This window comes from Barbus barbus (genome assembly GCF_936440315.1).
Source record: "Barbus barbus genome assembly, chromosome: 40".
Classification (NCBI taxonomy): domain Eukaryota; kingdom Metazoa; phylum Chordata; class Actinopteri; order Cypriniformes; family Cyprinidae; genus Barbus; species Barbus barbus.
In genome coordinates, this window is record NC_136718.1 from 22,825,728 (window position 1) to 22,847,276 (window position 21,549).

The following is a 21,549-nucleotide window of genomic DNA, read 5'->3' on the forward strand; positions in this document are numbered from 1 at the left end:
ATTGCTGCGGTGCCCGGGGAGCAGTTGGGGGTTCAATGCCTTGCTCAAGGGTCTCACCTCAGTCGTGGTATTGAGAGAGTGTTGCTTATTCACTCCCCCCAACTACAATCCCTGCCGGACCTGAGACTCGAACCTACGACCTTCGGGTCAAGTCCAACTCTCTATCCACTAGGCCACGACTGCCCAAATAACCCTAAACGCTTACACTGAAGGAGAGACCTGAGTCATATCTAGAAACCACAATTTCATATAGACATGAAAATTTGATCTAACAGCCTCTCAAAAAACCCAAGCACTAAAAACACCTTGGCAACAACCCAACACACAATAGCAGTTCAACATGTAAAAGCAACAACTACGTTTTTCCTTTAGAAATATATATATATATATATATATATATATATATATATATATATATATATATATATATATATATATAAAAAAAAAAAAAAAAAAAAAAAACTCGACTCACTGGAACTAGTACGGATAAGTTCATGGGAAATGTATGGATTTTCAATGTAAACAAATCCAAAATCATAGGGATGACAACGAAAGCAAGACTGATTAAATAACAAAACATTCTGTCATAATGTGTATGAAAAAGCATCTCTCTTTTGCATTTCATTTGTCTGAATTGCTTTCTGTCACAACTATGCTTCTGCAAGAGTTAATTTATAATATAAAATGTATGTATCTACAGGGTTTCTGCGAGTTTTCTGAAGACCTTTTTACCTTTAAATTAAAGGATACATAATATGTTCTCTAAATGTATATGGATCAGATTCACTTTTTACTTTCACTTTTTTCCAAACTTTGAAGTATTGCTAATACAAATCATATTAAAAGTAAAAAGTGAATTTATGATTTAAAAAAAGGGGCAAAATTTCTGCCAGTGGGCTCAGAACAATCAACTTGATTTAAATGGAAGTTTTTAATTTTCATTTTAGCATGAATTAACTTAATTTAGATAAGTTTCTCATGGAGCGCTGCTTTGTTTACAGCGGGGGGGGGGGGGGGGGGGGGGGGGGGGAAATGCTGTATCGCTGCTGTTCCATGAGCGCCACCTGCTGTCAGAGAGTGAATTTGCACTCATTCAGCCAGTCTGCTGTTCTTATGTAGTTTTTTGTGGTATAATTTCACAAAGCTACTATAACACCATTCCTTTTTTTTTGCATCAAATGCCCAGTCTGCAGTGACCATGCCTCTCATCAGCAGAAAGAACAACAAATGTACAGCTAAGAAACCCCCTACAGTTAGCAAACTAAGGAAGAGAGTGGACCAAGATCACACCGGCGCAGTGAGAGAAACTAGTGATGTCTTGCGGCAGCGGATCTGCTGAAGTCATTCAAAGCAAGGGCCTATACACTTCCTACTATCTTAAGGAAAAAATCTAAGGGAAATGAAATGTAAATGTCAATGGATCAGAAAATGATTTGTATTAGCAACGCTTCAAAGTTTGGAGAAAAAAAGTGAATTTATGATTAAAAAGGGGCAAAATATCTGCAAGGGGGTTCAGAACAATCAACTTAATTCAAATGGAAACAAGTTTTCATTTTCATTTTAACAAACTAACAGTTTCTCATGGAGCAAGAGTTCATCTCAAGAAAATATAGCTTGATTTAAAGATGTTTAGATATTTGTATTGTAAAACAAGTCAAAAACACTGACATTTTAGCAATGCATGAAACATTAAAGAGGTCATGAACTGCTCTGTTTTTTATTTTGTACTGTTCTCTGAGGTCAATTATAATGTTATCAAGACTTTTACATCAAAAAGCATCATCATTTAGAAGTAATAGGCTATTTTCTGCCCAGTTTTTAACCCCCCTCATCAGAACGCTCTGTTTGAATAGGCCTGGAGGATTAACACTTGTGTATGTTTAACAGTCTACATCCTTCACAGATGGCGCTGCTGTAATTTAGGTTAAAAACACATAAATGCTCATATCAAACAATCTGTTTAACAAAGCAATAATGAAAACTGTTACTCACACCTGTGTGTTGTGACATTACTGCCAGATCCAATATAGCCGACACAGCATTGTCTTTTCGTTTCAATCTTTCTGAAAATCTTGCGTCGAATTGTGCCTTGTTTGTAAACGAATCCGTGGTAAAATGAAAGTGAACAAAGGATCAAGTTCTAAATGACGTGGTCTGGAACTTTATTTTTCAGTTTATCCACTCTGTCCTAATGTTTGGATCAGAAGGAAGGCAATGCAAAGACTATTTTTTCATCAACACTGCATGTGCGAATTGGTGGGCGGAGCTAAACAGGCAGCGATGTAGAAGCAGGCGTTGATCTTCTCCTGCAGAAGTGGTGTTTAGCCACATTCCACAAGCTGTCATTTTGGCAGACTGGCTTCAATATAAGCTGTTTTTAGACTAACAAGAAAGTTCTGAAACTTACAGGATGTTTTATAGTACAAATTACCTCTTAAATGTCAAAAAGATCAAGGGAATTTTAGTTTCTCAGTACATGACACCTTTAATGCCATGGCTTTAAGTATTCAAGATTTCCTGCTCTAACTTCAGACCTTTTAAGTCCTTCATTTGTGGCAGAGCAAATTAAGACTTTAAAAACTCCAGATCTATAAAATATTGTGACAACAACAGTAATATACAGTGGAGATCAAAATGAGAAAACAACCTACAATGTAAGACAACGTGTAAGGGATGCACTCCGAGCTGGTTGAAAAAATGTGACAATTCAAGTCAGATGAGATGTTAAATGAATCGAGATACAATTGGGGGTGAGGGTATATGAGGGAAACTGACTATCTTTAGAAAAGTTTAGATGGTATTTCCTTTTCATCTTACTTCTATATGCCTGTAAAAGTAGTGTTTATCCGTGCAGCGCTGCTTTGTTTACCTTTTTTTTATATTTAAAAGAAAAAAACTTGTACTGGCTGATATATTGCAGTATAACTGATAGTTCACTGGAACTAGTACAGATAAGTTCATGGGAAATTAGTGGATGGATTTTCAATGTAAACAAATCCAAAAGCATAGAGGCGACAAAGAAAGCAAAACTGATTAAATAAACAATTCTGTCATAATTTGTATGAAGAAGCATCTCCCTTCTGCATTTCATTTGTCTGAATTGCTTTCTGTCACAACTATGCTTCTCCAACAGTTCATTTATAAAAATAAAATGTATCTACAGGGTTTTTGCGAGTTTTCTGAAAACCCTTTTACGACCAAGTAAAGATAATTTAAGGAATAAATTAAAGGAAGATATGTTCTCTAAATGTAAATGTCAATGGATCAGATTCACTTTTTACTTTCACTTTTTGTTTTTTCCAAACTTTGAAGTATTGCTAATACAAATCATTTGTATTAGCAACACTTCAAAGTTTGGAAAAAAAAGTGAAAGTAAAAAGTGAATTTATGATTTAAAAAAAAAGGGGCAAAATTTCTTCCAGTGGGCTCAGAACAATCAACTTGATTTAAATGGAAACAAGTTTTCATTTTATGCTGTTCCATGAGCGCCACCTGCTGTCAGAGAGTGAATTTGCATTCTCATTCAGCCAGTCTGCTGTTTTTATGCAGTTTTTTTATGGTATAATTTCACAAAGCTACTATAACACTAATTTTTTATTTACTTCAAATGGCCAGTCTGCAGTGACCAAGCTTCTCATCAGCAGAAAGAACAACAAATTTACAGCTAAGAAACCCCCTACAGTTAGCAAACTATGGAAGAGAGTGGAAGAAGAGTGGACCAAGATCACACCGGCGCAGTGTGAGAAAATAGTGATGTCTTGCGGCAGCGGATCTGCTGAAGTCAAGGGCCTATACACTTCCTACTAACTTTTGACAGCTGTAACGCTCAAATATTTTAGATGTAATCTTCTTTCATGCTAGAGTGGTTACGGTCATCTAATTTTGAGTACTGTGTTTTCCACAAAATGTTTTTTGTTGAAGCACCTTGGTTATTTTATAAAATTCAAATTTTGAGTGATGAAGATTAACAGTATTTCAGCAGAAATCTTTCCAAACAAGTCTTTACCATCACTTTTTAATCAATGTAACACATCCTTGGTAAATAAAAATATTAATTTCTTTCTTTCAAAAAAAAAAAATATATATAAAAAAAAAAAAAAAAAAATATATATATATATATATATATATATATATATATATATATATATATATATATATATATATATATATATATATATATATATATATATATATATATATATATATATATTTACTGACCCCAAACTTTTGAATGATAGTGTACAGTGTTACAAAAGATTTCTATTTTGAATAAAAGCTTTTTTTTATTCATCTAAGAATTCTGAAAAAGTATCAGGTTTTAAAAAAGCAGCAACAAAAGTTTCCAACATTGATAAAAATGAAGCATATCAGAATGATTTCTGAAAGATCATGCGACACTGAAGACTGGAGTAATGATGCTAAAAATTCAGCTTTGATCACAGGAATAAAATATATTTTAAAGTATATTAATACTGTTATAAATTGCAACAATATTTCATAATACACACACACACCTGTATATTAAAATAAAATGTTCTACAAGTATGCACAAGACAGCAAACATTACTATAATAAACAAAATAAACTTACAACAAAGCGAAAGATTCAATTGCAGAGAGACGTGTGCCTGAACAAAAGCATAGCATACTGTTCAGCCCGAATGAGCTTCATGGAATCAAGTTCCACAACTTTCAGCAGGAAACAATGCATTGTAAAGTTAACCCTGTGAGTTCACTTACACATACAGCAGTTATGACTAATGATATGTCACAAAACTAGAGTTTCCAACAACAAACAAGCAAGCAAGTGCACACCAGTACTACTGCATAACATCACACCAAGTGAGTCACTGGCTGCAGGCTGTACAAAAATAAAAACAGGGTGGAATATATTGCTAAGTGTTTCATGTGTAAATTTAGATTTCCAGCCCACTCTGATGAGTGTAATTGAAGCAAGTCTATTTGAACAAAACACTCAGTGTCACCTGCGACTCTTGTGGGTTTCATGAACACAAAGTGTCTGTGTCATTACAAACTCTCTGGATCACATGCAGATTCTTACAAAAGCACAACGTTTTCCTTCAGTCATGTTGGATATTCTTTCACTTTGATATATACAATAAATACTGGTGGAAAAACGCCAGGCAAGTTAAACAAGCAAGTTCACTTTCAATTCAATCACATATGAAAAGTGAAAGCATTTTAATACTGTTTAAATTTAGCATCCTAAATAACTTACCTAGTACCATATTAGAATTACTAGTAGCATATAAACTGATAAACTCTTACCTTTAAATGCAGTTTAAACTTGAGTTACGGGGATAAAGTGAAACCCTCTTCACAGCATCTCAGTGTGCTGAGCTACTGCAAGTACTTCCTTTGAGGCTTGTAACTAAAACATATGGTATTAATGAGGACAGACTCTATACTGAGGGACCAAGCATGGTGCTATGCTCTCGTGACATCCCGGTTTTAATTAACGATTTCTCTACTGACGTCGCATTACTTCTTGGTTCCCAGTTCAACTTCTGAGTGTGTTGAAATGATAAACATCAAGGACAAAGTCCTAGAAATTTGCAGAACGATGTGTTGTTGCATGATCTGAAGCATCATTGATGTTAAGAGTTTAAGAAAACACTGATTGTAATGTAGAACGCATCGCTAAAATGAGGTTAATTCAATACTGTAACTCCTTTTTTAGGGTGACGTCTTGTTACTCTTTCTGTGTAAAAAACAGCACGTGACTTCAGGTGGTTTTCGTGTTCAAACCCCATAATCAGCCCCCTGTGTGCTAACAGTTTGCTTCAAACAAATGTTTCAGCACTTCCCGAATGTTTTACGGTCACACAGCATGTAACACAGACAATAATCTCTCACACATCACTTCCTGGAAACAAACAAAGTCATGTCTTGTTCATGTTAACGCTTAACAAATGGCAGGGCTACTGGCTGAAAGAGTCAGTTGACAGCATACGGTTTTGCTGTTGTTTGAACATAAAGGCCTGTTATATGTGGAACAGATGTGAGATGTTTAACAGATATACATCTTTTCAGATACAGCATGCCAATCATGACACATATTAACACCTCTAATAAATCGAGTGGGTGGATCTCACAAAAACCTGTCAAGAATATGTCCAAGCCATATTTCACTCTCCAAAAAATATAATCACAATAAATGTTAAAATAATAATATTTAAAAACCACATTAACATTATGAAGAATTCTCTTTAATATAAAAATATACATTTATTTAAATTAGATTTTTTTTTTTAAGTGAAAAATTAAGTATTGGCCTTTAAAATAAAGCAATATACAACAAATGAACTGCATTCAGCAAAAGAATAATAAGAATCAAAAAACTCAAAAGTGAAATGTCCAGATGCATTACAATACATAAAAATAATCTCATAATGAAAAAGGAAAAAAAGCTTAATGGATGGATTTTTTTCTTTTTTGTGCATGAAATGTGATCTTGCCAGGTTTTTGTAGGATTCACTCTAGTTAAACTACCACTACTTATAAAACAACATTTATTGTGTGCTTCTGCAGGTTTGGTGGTGTTAAATTCAGTCCCTGTGGGCACATTAACAGATTAATAAAGTTTATTGATTCTGCATGGAAGGTGCAAATCTGTGCCTTATGAAACATTTGCATAGTGAATTGCTGATCTTATTATGTAGCTTCATATGCTGTAAAATAAACCAAATAGCTGCAGCGTCAGATACGAGATCTCTAAGGCAGCAGGAAACTCCACTTCAGCTCAAAATCTAAGCTTTTAGGAATATCAGATCAGTATAAACAAAGAACAACAATAACTATTATGGTTTACTGCATTAACAGCGTGCTGAATTTTTACACATTTACGCATTTTAATGATGACAACATGGGGCAAAATGTATTTTATATATTATCTTGGGGTCATAAAATTGAAAAAAAGCCCTAATTCTTTACTTTGTTTTGACTTCGGGAGAAATGTGGCCGGACATGTTCTTGACCGGTTTTGTGAGATTCATCCATTCTTAACTATAAGGGGTGTTTTCAGTTTCAAATTCACATGGGACGAAGCACGTACCACACAGATATACAGTGCTGCTTGAAAGTTTGTGAACCCCTTGCAGAATCTGTGAAAATGTGAGTAATTTTAATAAGAGAGATCATACAAAATGCATGTTAGTTTATATTTAGTACTGTCCTGAGTAAGATATTTTACATAAAAGACAGTTACATTTAGTCCACAAGACAAAAAAGTAGCTGAAATTATTAAAATAACCCCATTCAAAAGTTTGTGAACCCTTGGTTTATAATACTATGTGTGGTTACCTGAATGATCCACGGCTGTTTTTTTGTTTTGTGATGGTTGTTCATGAGTCCCTTGTTTGTTCTGAACAGTTAAACTGAGCACTGTTCTTCAGAAAAATCCTCCAGGTCCTGCAGATTCTTCAGTTTTCCAGCATCTTTTGCATATTTGAACCTTTTCCAGCAGTAACTGTATGATTTTGAGATCCATCTTTCACACCGAGGACAACTGAGGGACTCAAACACAACTATTACAAAAGGTTCAAACATTCAATGATGCTCCAGAAGGAAACACATTAAGAGCCGAGGGGTGAAAACTTTTTGAATTTGAAGATCAAGGTAAATTGTACTTAATTTGTCTTCCGGGAAACATGCAAGTATCTTCTGTAGCTTCCGAAGGGCTGTACTAAATGAAAAGAAATATATAAAATTATACTTTCTACAAAATAAGAAAAATTTGGAAATCTTCAACCTGTTCAAAAGTTTTCACCCCTCGGCTCTTAATGTGTTTCCTTCTGGAGCATCAGGGCATGTTTGAACCTTTTGTAATAGTTGTGTTTGAGTCCCTCAGTTGTCCTCGGTGTGAAAAGATGGAACTCAAAATCATACAGTTACTGCTGGAAAGGGTTCAAATATGCAAAAGATGCTGGAAAACTGAAGAATCCGCAGGACCTGGAGGATTTTTCTGAAGAACCGTGCTCAGTTTAACTGTTCAGAACAAACAAGGGGCTCATGAACAACCATCACAAAACAAAAAACAGCCGTGGATCATTCAGGTTACCACACAGTATTAAGAACCAAGGGTTCACAAACTTTTGAATGAGTTATTTTAATAATTTCAGCTTCTTTTTTTTTTCTTGTGGACTAAATGTAAACATCTTTTATGTAAACGAGCTAACTCAGGACAGTACTAAATAAAAAATAACATGCATTTTGTATGATCTCTCTTATTTTGTTAAAATTACTCACATTTTCACAGATTCTCCAAGGGGTTCACTAACTTTCAAGCAGCACTGTATGCTGTTAATTCATAAAATCATGCGACAAACTTAAAGAGAACAGTCTATGATGGAATCTTGATAACAGCCACTATTGATAAATACAGCAATATACATAAGCAAAGACTAAAGTCCCAGGGTTAAGACAGATTTAGTACAGTAAGTTCACTCTCATAAAAAAAGGTACACAAGCTGTCACTGGGGCAGTACCTTTTCAAAAAAGGTACATAAGTAAATTTAGGTATAAATATGTACACTTTAAGTACTTTTAAGGTACCACTATGAACCCTTTAGGTACAAAGGTGTACTTTTTGAAAAGGTACCGCCCCAGTGACGGCTTTTGTACCTTTTTTCTGAGAGTTTTAGGTAAGGAATCTACATCATTTTATAGTGCAGAAATTCCCCCTGCACTGATCAGTCATCAGTTTCAGCTATGTGAAATGCTAAGTTACCCAACCCAACACACACACACACACACACACGTGACCACCAACAAGTTTCTGCAATTTCCCAAGGGGCTTTATCTCAGGAAACAGGCTCAGTGTGGCTTCCAAAGGAGATGACGCTTTTAACAGAAAACAAAATGCTTAAACTTACGCAAACAAAGCACAAACCACAAAACAACACTAAACAGAAAAACAATTATACTGTGATATTACAGCTTTGCAGTGAGAAAATCGGAAACACAGATAGAAAAAGCACCATGTCTCAATATAACTGCTGATACCTAGTAGTGCTATGCTACTCATAATCCATGTACAGTAGTATTTACAGTATGGTACTCCAAAACTACATACAGAACTGGTACCATGGTACAGTGATTGCTTCAGATGATACACTGATAAAAACTAAGGTACAGTTATCATCTTCACATAGCCTATCCTGGTATTTACAAAGTACTAAATTAATATGTGAAAACACTTTTTAAACGTACTGACATGTTCTCATTATCTATAACCTTGAATAAACATATTAAAATACCCAAAACTCAGAAAACGTGACTCTTATTTGATGGCAACTTAAATATACATAAGTGTATTGTTATTATTATTGTTATTTTTCAAGATTCCTGTGTTCTGTCGATTTGTCCTACCCTGTCAGGTTTTGCTACCTCCCATTAAAACAGTAGGTAGTTCAATTCGAAAACAAAATTAAATTATTATTTATTAATGACTACACACAACCCTAAACCTACCCTTACAGTAATGCAGATGCATTAAATATTGTAAAGTCGCTTTGGACAAAAGCGTCTGCTAAATGACAAAAGTAAAAAAGTAAAGAGTGTAAAGACCATCGACTCTACCGTGCGACTCCACCGGGCAGGGACACCGGCAAGGGATAGTAGTAGCTTTTTATTTAATTTTTTCATTGATATGTTTATTATTGAAATGTTGTTGTTATATGCATGTGTTAATTTTATTTAATTTCTTTATTTTCTTAAATATGTGGGTAGATAGTATTTATAGAGTTGTAACTTTTTAGTTTTAGTTACTTTTTCTTATTTGTAAGTCGCTTTGGACAAAAGCGTCTGCTAAATGACAAAAGTAAAGTAAAAGTAAAAAGTAAATATTGTTAAATATTGCGCATGCGCATTAAGCCCCTGTAGGAAAACCTGACGGGTAGGATAAAATGTTTGTGAAAACAGTTTAAAACAATATTAATCAGTCTATCTAAACATGCAGACACCATGTATTCACTGTAACAACTTTATAAGCACATAATATCGTCACAAGTTCATATTAGCTTGTTTCTTTCTCCTTCACGCGGTGCAACGCTCACTAAAGTAACATTACATTTGCTGGTTTAGTAATTAATCGAGTGACTGGACATCTCTGTGATTAAAGTTAATCAAATGAAAAATTACCTTGTAAGCCAGTTTAGGACACTTTCAAATCAGTTGTACCTCCTTGTTTACCTCTCTGCGATTTTGACTCACCTTCGGCGTCTCGTCCGTCCAAGCATTGAAGCCAAGGCTCATGAATATTAATTACATAAAGTGACGTTGGACGATTTGATTGGCTAAAAGGCAGACGCTAAATTTTTCTAGTGTTCTTTGGGTTTTTTATTTTTATTTTATAAATGTGTTTTTATGTTTGCTTTGTTTACATATACAAATCAAAGTTCATTAACTGAATACGTGTTTATCGAGTATTTGTACACTTTTGTCATATTAGCCTATCTACTAACATAATAATAATAATAATAATTCTTATAATATAAAAACGGTTCACTCAAGGTTTGATCAAAAATAAATAATAAATATTAATTAGGGAAGTGATTTGACGGCTTCTGGACTTGAGGGGGTTTCACCGTCATCAGGTCGTAATTCATATTCATAAGCAGAGCGGGTGTTGTGTAATATTCGGGTCCCGTGAAAAACTGTTCGAGTGGGTGGAGTTACATGAATATTCATTAGTTCCCCTGTTGTGGGCGTGTCCTTGAAACAACGCGCAAACGAATGGAACTGAAAATATTAGTGCATGCTCCTCAAATCGCTACGTGTTTAATGGATTATTTCGAAAAGGTAATGAAGTATCAATGTTCAGCATTAAAGCATTAACTGCAACAGTGTCAAAACAATACATAGTTTGTGTAATAATATGATAAATCTTTTGATTGATTACAGGAATACAGCAAAACAAACCATAAGTGAATAACTCATGCTGAGAAAATTGTTTTTGTAGTTAAAATTGTAATCATTATAATTTGTAATTGATTATATAACACAGTGCATAAACCTTAAAGCATTATTCTGATGGCACAGTCTTCTTGGACATCAAGACACCCCTAGGTCAGCAGCTACTCCAAGAATACTATTTTTAAATTTGGATAAGAGCTCATAAATATGTTATCATCAATAGTGTCATAACATGGCCTTGATTTGCTTTTGTGATGTTTCCACATATTGTTTCAGACCGGACGTGGAGCTTAAGTCAAAATAAAACACTTACTAAAAAAGATAACATGTTATTTGTTAACCTGCTTGTCATTTTAACTGTTAACAATTAACTGTCAACATGAAAGTGTTAAAATTATTGAAATATTAACTTAATCTCAAAAGATATACATTTCAGAAGGAGACAGGAGAACAGAGTTTGGCTGACAAAAGCATTTGGGTTTCAAAATGTGATAAACACTTTTGAATAAGATTTTCAAATGTTCACAATAAAATAAAAATTAAACTAACTCCCTCTCATGTTGTAAGACTCATTCTTCTGTAGAAGATACTTTGAAAAATGTATCAATGCTGTTTTGTTCACACTGGTTTCAAACAGGTGAGTAAATGATGACAGTTTTCATTTTTGGCTGGACGTATACCTTTATATTATAATCCATTATAGGCTGCTTGGAGATTGGTGATTCCCAAACAGGTGTATGTGGAAAGATTTAGATTTTTTTACCTAAAATAAAATTAATAATAGAAGAAAATGTGACAGATAGAAATAAATGTGCATTTACCTGTGTGACTTTAATTATATAATATGAGAAAAATGAATATTTGTAGTTTGGTGTTGATAAAGATACTGATGGGGCTGTGAAGGCTGGGAAATACTGGCTATCAAAATTAAAAAAAGAAGATGATGATGAAAGAAAGACAGGATACTCACACAAGACTAGCTTATATACATTTTATTAGGCCACAGATACATTTGTAGAGGTATGTTTCAGGCATTGTTGTAGCTACACATTGCAGTACTAGTCACCAATGACAGGTAGTCTAATCTTTTAAAAAAAAAAAAATGAAAGCACCACAATTGAAATATATAAACGCTACACATCAAAAAGAAAACAAAAACTAGCCTAGGTCAGCATGAGTTATTCACTTATGGTTTGTTTTGCTGTATTCCTGTAATCAATCAAAAGATTAATCATATTACTATACAAACTATGTATTGTTTTGACACTGTTGCAGTTAATGCTTTAATGCTGAACATTTCTATAGAAATCAGTGTGTGACCTATTTAACAAATTAATGTATTTTTTGCTTAATTGAAGTGTATTTAAATATCTGAAACCTAAAATAAACTTTATTCGGTTGAACACACTGAACAGTTATGAAATATGTAAAGCATTGAACGCGTATTTCTTTTTTCTTCTTTATTTTATTTCTTCTATTAAAATCGATCGTGTTTTGGGGGAGGAGTTCAACATGGGGGGTTTTGTGGCACAAATCAGAGGTGCGTTTCTCAAAACCATAACTATGGTCGTTATTATAACATTTGACTTAGTTTTAGATGAAAGTTTTCTGCGTAAAAATCACTTTCCTGGGGACATATATTTGTAATAGAAATAAGCTTTTATATTGCTATTATATTCCGATATCATTATGCCTCAATTAGCTAAATATAGATTAAGAGTTGTACGTACAGAATGATGCCCTCTGCTATGTTTAATATTTATTATAAAAAGTATGACTTGTAATAAAAGTACAACTTCGATTAATATTTATGTTGTTAAAAATATCACTCTGTTCTGTAAATGCATTGTCTGCTGGTTTATTTAGCTACTTTTCAGCACATTAAGTATGCCATTTAATACATTAAGACTTTCAATGTTAAAGTGAAAATGAACACCTGACCACTGTTGGAAGTTTGCAACTGTTACAATTAAAAATCACAGAAGGGTAAAAACATGCAGGCAGACAATGGTATGATGTAAGCAACACAGCTACAACAAACAACACTGATAATGGGTGTGTTAGATTTATAGTGTGTGAATAATCAAGCTTTGACAATAATATTTGCGGCACCGAGGGGCCCCCAAATAAAATTCTGCTTAGGGCCCCATAAAGGCTTGGACTGGCCCTGTTCATAAGGTAAACCTTTTCCATAGTCTGATACTGAAGTCATTTTTCCGGGTAATGCATAGAAGCAAAAGTTATCACCACAGGGCAGGGCAGGCCTATCTTTTGCTCAGTTTATGACCCCCAAAGACTTTCGAATTTATTTTCAGACACTGTTGAAGAGTTTTAGAGAAGCAGGATGTGTTTTTACAAGGTTATTTTAGCAACACCAACTTTCACTTTTGAACAGAATTCGGTCAACAGCTTTATTCACAAGTTGGTTTTTAAAAACGTTTTAATAAACTTTAAAAAGAGAAGTTCTAAAAATTCTGCGTTCTAAAAAGTTTAAAGTTAAATATCAAAAGATATACCCTCAAAAGTATATAATGTGATTGTACGATCATGAATAACGCAGTGTGGGATGTAGTCGTAATATCTAACTGAAGTCCAACAAAAGCAAGGTTACTCAGATAACCTGTAGCCTACAGTTTATGGTTAAACTGGATGTAAATATTGCAGTTTACGTTAACATAAGAGTAGGTGTAGCTAGAGGACAATAAACTGCCTTTCAGTCGATTAAGAGTTCAAAACGCAATGATTAAAAAACAACTGTAATTGTCACGGAACGCCTCGGGAGTGGCGTGAAAAGACAGAGTCAGGGTCCAAATGCAGGTAAGGTGCTTTTTTAATGAAACAAAAAGGCCAACATGGCACAAAAAACAAAACAGAAAAGGACTGGGATATGAATGGCAATGCAGTGCATGTATCCCAGACCAGAGTAGACACTAGAAAACAAACAACTACCTTTACCCAGCATACACATGAAATCACAAATACAAAAACATCTAATGGAACCAGGCAGAGTGGTGGGAGAGTGGTGTATAAATAGTCCATGACAATGGGGAACAGCTGGGGGTGTAATGAGTGGGACAGGTGTATGTGTTTACGGAGATGAGTCCGGGAGGAAGCGAGATGGTGACCTCTGGTGGAGACGGGAAGAACTGCCGGGCCCGGACTCATGACATGACCCCTCCCTTAAGGAACGGCTTCCAGACGTTCCAGCAAAAACTCTCAAAAGTCCGGAGGGAGGTGGAACAGGGGGAGGGATGGTGGGCCAGGCCCGTGCAGCGCCAGGGAGGTGCCGGCAGAGCAAGAGGCCAAGGCGGGGCAGGCAGAGCAGGAGGACCGCAAGCAGACACCGCCGCTGCCTCGGAAGCCCTATGAGCGTGCACCGCTGAATCTGAAGCCTTGTGAGCGGGCACCGCCGCCTCGAGAGGAACGTGGGCGGACACCGCCACCTCGGGAGGAACGTGAGCGAGCACAGCGGTCTCGGGAGGAACGTGAGCGGGCACCATCGCCTTGGAAGCCTTGTGAGCAGGCACCGCCGCCTCGGAAGCCTTGTGAGCGGGCACCACCGCCTCGGAAGCCTTGTGAGCGGGCACCACCGCCGCCTCGAGAGGAACGTGGGCGGACACCGCCACCTCGGAGGAACTGTGAGCGGGAACCGCCGCCTTCGGAGGAATGCGAGCGGGAACCGCCGCCTCGAGAGTCCTGTGAGCGGACACCGCCGCCTCGAGAGGAACGTGAGTGGGCACCGCCACCTCGGGAGGAGCGTGAGCGGGCACCGCTGTCTCGGGAGGAACGTGAGCGAGCACAGTGGTCTCAGGAGGAACGTGAGCGGGCACCATCGCCTGGGGAGCTTCGTGAGCGGGCACCACCGCCTCGGAAGCCTTGTGAGCGGGCACCACCGCCTCGGAAGCCTTGTGAGCACCTCGGAAGCCCTGTGAGCGTGCACCGCCAAATCTGAAGCCTTGTGAGCGGGCGCCGCCGCCTCGAGAGGAACGTGGGCGGACACCGCCACCTCGGAGGAACTGTGAGCGGGAACCGCCGCCTTCGGAGGAATGCGAGCGGGAACCGCCGCCTTCGGAGGAATGCGAGCGGGAACCGCCGCCTCGAGAGTCCTGTGAGCGGACACCGCCGCCTCGAGAGGAACGTGAGTGGGCACCGCCACCTCGGGAGGAGCGTGAGCGGGCACCGCTGTCTCGGGAGGAACGTGAGCGAGCACAGTGGTCTCAGGAGGAACGTGAGCGGGCACCATCGCCTGGGGAGCTTCGTGAGCGAGCACCGCCGCCTCGGAAGCCTTGTGAGCGGGCACTGCCGCCTCGGAAGCATTGTGAGCGGGCACCGCCGCCTCGGGAGGAACGTGAGCGAGCACAGCTGTCTCGGGAGGAACGTGAGCAAGCACCGCTGTCTCGGGAGGAACGTGAGCGGGCCCCGCCGCCTCGCCTACATTCTAAATCATAAACATCTTAAAGACATCTAACAGATGTCTATTTGACATCTGAAAGGAAATGTTCAACGTTAATTTAAAACGTTAAATTTATCAGTATATATTGTAATAAATATTTGAGAAATGATCTGATTGTATTAGTTTTTAGAGAGTGATTGTCAATGTAAAAAGCAAATGGTAAAAGCAGATGAACACAAAACAAATCCTTAACGAGCCCAAAGGGATCAGACTGAATGATGTCAGATCACATGGGATTTATGGACCCTCTGCTGGGGAGCACGTTTGTTTTCATTAATCGTCTTTCCATTTACCATTCTATTATATATTATTATTTTTAATATAACACCTTTATTTTATGTATAGCACACATATAGCAAGCTTCTCAAGGTGCTTACACCAACCAACAACAACAACAAAAAAAGTAAAAAGTAAAAAATAAATACTTGCATTATAAGAGTAAAATCAAGTAAAAGCTACCCTAAAACGATTAAAAATAATATCATTCTCTAATATCATTAAATCTTGCTATTAGCTTTATATTTTAGAACTGCTGTTCTTGAAGTAATGCGGTTTATATTCTTATAAGGACTTATTCGTCACACTTAAAATGCTTTTTAAAGGCCATTGTATATTAATTTTACTTTTCACTTATAGCAGAATATACACTATGTTTATTATCATTATAATAATCAATATGAGCAAGCATAATTCAAGGGTAATAATCATACATCACAGTAGCATGTATGCATTTGCCCAGATCTGTGCTAATTACACCAAAGTTGCAGGTTCAGTTCTTCTTATAGACAATGTATTAATGTGAATTATTAAGACCACATGCTATTGCACCAATTTTCCTTTAACTCTCTGCTTTGCAAATAACAGCAAATGCTTCAGGCTACATTTTTCTGCATTTCCTTATAGAATCAGCTGTAAAACATTAACAAGGAAAGGCCTGGTTAATAATCTCAGCTATTTTTGTGAAGGAAATAAATCAGGGCATTCAAATTTAAAGATAAAATGGTTCACCCCAAAATGAGTATTTTCTGAAAATCCTCACGCCATCCAAGATGTAGAGGAGTTGTTAATTCATGGGAACAGATCTGGAAAAAAATGAGTATTCCATCACTTGCTCACCAATGGATGCTCTGCAGTGAATGGGTGCCGTCAGAATGAGTGTCCAAACAGCTGATAAAAACACCACAATAATCCACACCACTCCAGTCCATCAGTAAACATCTTAAATTGGAGCGAAAAGCTGTTTTAGTAAGAAACAAATCAATAAACAAGACGTTTAAACGGTCACTTCTGACCAAAATGTCAGTCAATAATCGCCAAGAACACTATAAGTTTTCCTCTCATATCAAAATCCACAGACATATTTGTTTTGAACCGGTTTGGCTTGTAAACGGTGCTTGATCTGTGAATATTTCTCTCCTGAATCAGACAAAATGACTTTTTTCACTGAAGAAAGCAGTATTATGGATAGAGGACTTGTATTTTAGCTGGTTTGAAAAAAATGGATTTGTTTTTTTTTTTGCCAACAAAATATTTTTTGCTTCATAGGATGTTAACTGATGGACTGGAGTGGTGTGGATTACTTATGGATTATTGTGATGTTTTTATCAGCTGTTTGGACTCTTATTCTGACGGCACCCATTCACTGCAGAGGATCCATTGGTGAGCAAGTGATGAAATGCTACATTTCTCCAAATCTGATGAAGAAACACTCATCTACACCGAGGCCTAAATTTTCAGCAAATTGTAATTTCTGAGTGAACTATTCCTTTAAAACAAGTTGCGAAATAAAAACACTCTTGTGATTAAATCCAAGCTTTAGAAACAGTTTATTGCACTTAAAAAAAAATAAAAATAAAATAAAAAAAAATAACACCATGTCATAATTTTTTTTCTAAGTACAAATCTCATTTCAGTGTTATTTCATATTTTGAAACCAGTCATGGCAGAACTGTACACTGGGAGCAAGTACCTGGAATCTGATTGTGAGCAACTGCAGTTAAAATACAGACACGCAACTCATAGAAAACAACTGCATAGTTTGAATACATCAGATGGGGATGCACTAATATTGTGGTTAGCCTACTTGTAGATCTGACCAGTTTAACTTGTCATAATGTTATTTTCCAGTTCTACAGCACGAACCAGAAAGAACACGCCATCGTCCATCCATCCATCCATCCATCCTCTGTAAGTCACATTACGATCAGAGCGATGCATACAGTGCAGTTTACATTGCAGTAACTACCTGTCAAAATCAACTGTAGATTTATTGCAAGTTAAAACCGTTAAAAAGTAATAATAAAACAGAATACTTTAGTGCGAAAGCCACACCTAAAGAAATTATTCTTAAAAGGTGAGCTTCTTACTGTAAATAAAAATAAAGCAAGCGACTTGAATCTGTAAATCCATCCCGTTTTGTGATTGGCTGCTTCTCTATGCATTCAGTTGCTGTAACGGATTTGCTGAACGCAACTAGGATATTTTTGCGATCAGCTTCGCGCAGGACTGAACTTCTACCTATAACGTTGATCTTACGGGGAGTAACAAGCAAAGCTCTGCTGAGCATAAACTGAGGCAATATGAATAAATATGAAAAGAATATTTACATACTAAAGTATTTACAGAATATCGACAGGCGTCACACATCTACCAGCTAAAGTACCGCGATTACAGCTGCATGCCACTCTAAACAACTCATCGGGACATTTCCAAACCCTTACCATCATCGTATCGGCACAAACATCCCTACAACTACAATATATTTCATTCTACATTGTCTCAGCAGTGATTATATTATTTATTCGGGTATCTCAAACCATCATTAACACCTCACAGACAAGGTTTATGGCTTTCTGTGGATCTTATGGGAAAGCAGTAGCGATGGGAATGAGGTCGTTACCCACAATTATATATAACAATGGCTATTTTGCATATAACATATTGGCCACTTTGACGGCATGTGTCAGAATTAGTCTCAAAAAAGCCAAAAAGATAAAACGTTTGAAATTCAAGCTTTTAACAATCTTTGAGGAGTCAGTTCAAACATCTCTTGAACAATATTCATGAGTGATAAAAGCAATAGTTCACAGACACTACAAAAGTAGATTTTCTTCCTGTGTTTTTGTCTTGCTTTCCTGTGCAAATATTTCAACATTCTTAAATCAACTTCACTGTAGGAAAAAAAAAAAAAGTTGAGCCAACATAAAAGTTTAAGGCAATCAGCTTCAGCAGATTTTTGCGTTTTCTCAACTTATTTTTTAGGAAATTTCTCAACGTTTTGTTGTTTAAATTTAAAACAAGTAGTTGAGAAAACTCAATCTGCTGAAGCTGGTTGCCTTAAACGTTTAAGTTTGCCCAACTTTTTTTTTTTTTTTTTTTTTACAGTGTTGAGAAACAAAATGCTTATGATAAAAAGTTGTGTTTTCTGAAAAAAAAGATCAAAATTAAGTGACTTTAGGCTTAAAACGAGAAAAAATCTGGCAATTAGGTAAGAAAAATACTTCATAAGGCTAAACAAGTTGCCAGATATTTTTCTTGTTTTAAACAGAGTCACTTAATTTCAGAAAACAACTATTTTATATTATTTCGCTTGATTTATGAATGTTAAGATATATGTAATGGGAAAACAAGACAAACAATTTTTTTTTTTTGCAGTGTAAAAATTTAAATTGGCATCATTTACTCACCCTTATGTTATTCCAAACTTTTATGCGGTTATTCTTGCCATGGGACACAAAAAGAAACATTAAAGGACGTTTCTCTCATGCAATAAAAGTAAAAGTACTGTATATGGAAAAGAGCAGCATGAACATTCATCTAAACATCTCCGTTTGTGTTTTACATGACACGAGGGTTAGAAAATGACATTTTTTCCAGTGAACTATTTCTTTAAATTCTAGTTACAAAGCCTGCTCATCCTCTGTTACAAAAACAACATTAATAAAAATACATTTGATACATAATAAAACCGTACAAAATTCATTTTTTCCTTTGTATTGGCACACAAAGTAGAACTATACAGTCATTTCTGCTTTAAACAAAAACAATGCTATATCAGTAGTTGTTTCGAATACTAGAAGAGTAGAATAACCGTATCAAATTAAACCACATTCTGAACGATTCTCTATTTGAGTCCATATCAAAAGGAAGAATGCTTTGTTTCCATCATTTCAGAATTCAGAACGAATTCCAATCACGTGACCAGTGTTCAACCAATCACGTTCTTATTCCAGTTGATCCAGGTTGATACAAAAGAAACCAACAAACATAGTGGGACAAAAGCTCATTTCTACCATTAAAAGGCATAAAATACCACGTTCAGATACAGACCCTGGATATCTATTGGAAGACATTAATTCGGAACGTGAGAGCTGCAGTCACAGATGTCTCCAAACATGCGCTGATGTCTGATGATGGCCATCAAACCTCGTTCATCTGAGCAGGCTTCACAACGAACACCAGAGCTGATGGAGCTGACGCTTTGGGGGTTTGTGGGGGGGATAGAAGTGAGGGATTGTGGGCGGAGGATGAATGACAGATCTGGAGCATCCACTAAAAGGGTTTAGGAGAGAAGTGGTGGTACATCGAGGTCAAGAAAACAGCTAGGGATCAATCCGCAGAGCTTCGGAAATAAAGCCTCGCAACAATTATCAGCAGAAACGGCGGCTGAAGAAGCGATTTGTTATCGAATTTCTTTGCAGAAAAGATGCATCTTGTCTTGCTGTTTGCAGCTCCTCTGCGATGAAAGTGGAAAAACATGCGATTATAATGCTGTAACACTGAGACCATGTGAAAAGCCAATAAGTTGCTTTAAATGGGCTGATTTAGCTGGATGCGATATTGTTGTCCTGTGTGGATCAGTATTGTTTGGGTTATGCCACAAACATCCTGTCTTAGTTTTCCCGGTCAGGGAAATGATATCCTTTTCGCTGCTCTCACACTTGACTGGATCTGCATCTCTAGAGGTTCTCGCCCGGCTGGTACTGTGGTTCAGTGGAGGTGAAGTAGTCTTCTAGGAAGCCCTGGAGGTATTCGAAGGTGGGCCGCTCCTCGGGCTCCTTGCGCCAGCAGGTCAGCATCAGCTCGTGCAGGGATTCGGGGCACTCGGCGGGACAGGGCATCCTGTAGCCACGCTCCACCTGGTCCAGCACCTCCCGGTTCACCATACCTGAGCGGAGGAGACACGTCAAACAGAGTGGATGTGGGTCAGGTGTCAGATTGTGGTGCAGGCACATTTTAACCAGGCAGTGTGGGTTGTGGGTTGTCAGCAGGGAGGAACAACCGGAAATGTTGTCATGTGCCCTTTCCGGAGAGGCCTCTTTAAAATGTCATTTAATATGACAATATTATGTTTTATATTATCAAACACACCCTTGTGTTATTTTTTATTTTACAAATGATTACATTATGACCTGTCTGCGAAAAATCCTCAAAAAACTTTAATAATAATCAATTACATCTTTTTAAAAAGAACAATAACAATAATGTACCGTTGTTAAAAAAAAAAAAAAAAAAAAGGTTTGTTACAATAAAATAAAAAAAGGTTTAGTTTTTTTTAGGATATTCACACACACAAACACACAAATATATACATATAAAAATTTTATTATTATTTCTTAAATTTATAATTTTATTTTATTACATTTTGGGTAGCATAATTCTTAAATAATTTATAGAATAATTTAAATGATTAATATTTAAAATATTCAGGGTTTTTTTAATAAAAAAAATTGTTTTAACCCTGCACTGGACTCGATGTGAAAAAATAAAAATAAAATAAAATAAATAAATAAATAGTTTTAAAATAATATATAGAATAATTTATACTTAGTTAATTACATTAATTACATTTTCAAAAAATATATAACAATTTTTTCAATATGTAATTACACATATATTTTTATATATGCAAATATTTGAGATAATTTATAATAAAAAAAAAGCACATTTAAATATGGTGAGCCGGTGACTCTCTTTGATTAATATTTGACTGTAGAGTAGTAATACCTGGATAAGGCACCCTGCCTTTGGTCGTCAGCTCCGTCAGTAAGACCCCAAACGACCACACGTCAGATTTGATGGTGAAGCGGCCGTAAAGCGCCGCCTCTGGTGCAGTCCACTTGATGGGAAACTTGGCTCCTGTTGTAATAATGATTTAAGAGA

General features: G+C 36.5%; 2 protein-coding genes across 4 annotated transcripts in view; both read right to left on the reverse strand.

The window, feature by feature from the left end:
• The window catches only part of LOC306859987 (F-actin-monooxygenase mical1-like), a 30,558-nt gene extending 20,305 nt beyond the window's left edge, over positions 1-10,253 (reverse strand). The window contains exon 1 of one of the 3 annotated variants that reach the window (XM_079401470.1): positions 10,233-10,253. The gene's annotated coding sequence lies outside the window, so the exon portion shown is untranslated. Of the gene's footprint in view, positions 1-5,288; positions 5,534-10,160 lie in introns of those variants that run through there. The other 2 variants (XM_079401469.1, XM_079401471.1) reach the window with 2 other exon arrangements.
• A 6,943-nt stretch (positions 10,254-17,196) lies between these two features.
• LOC306859416 (proto-oncogene tyrosine-protein kinase Src-like) overlaps positions 17,197-21,549 on the reverse strand; it is a 58,297-nt gene continuing 53,944 nt past the window's right edge. Inside the window, exons 11-12 of the mRNA XM_079400428.1 lie at positions 21,394-21,525; positions 17,197-20,554 (exon numbers count right to left, since the gene is read on the reverse strand). Coding sequence (XP_079256554.1) covers positions 20,346-20,554; positions 21,394-21,525 — 341 coding nt within the window. The 3' untranslated portion in view covers positions 17,197-20,345. The remainder of the gene's footprint in view (positions 20,555-21,393; positions 21,526-21,549) is intronic.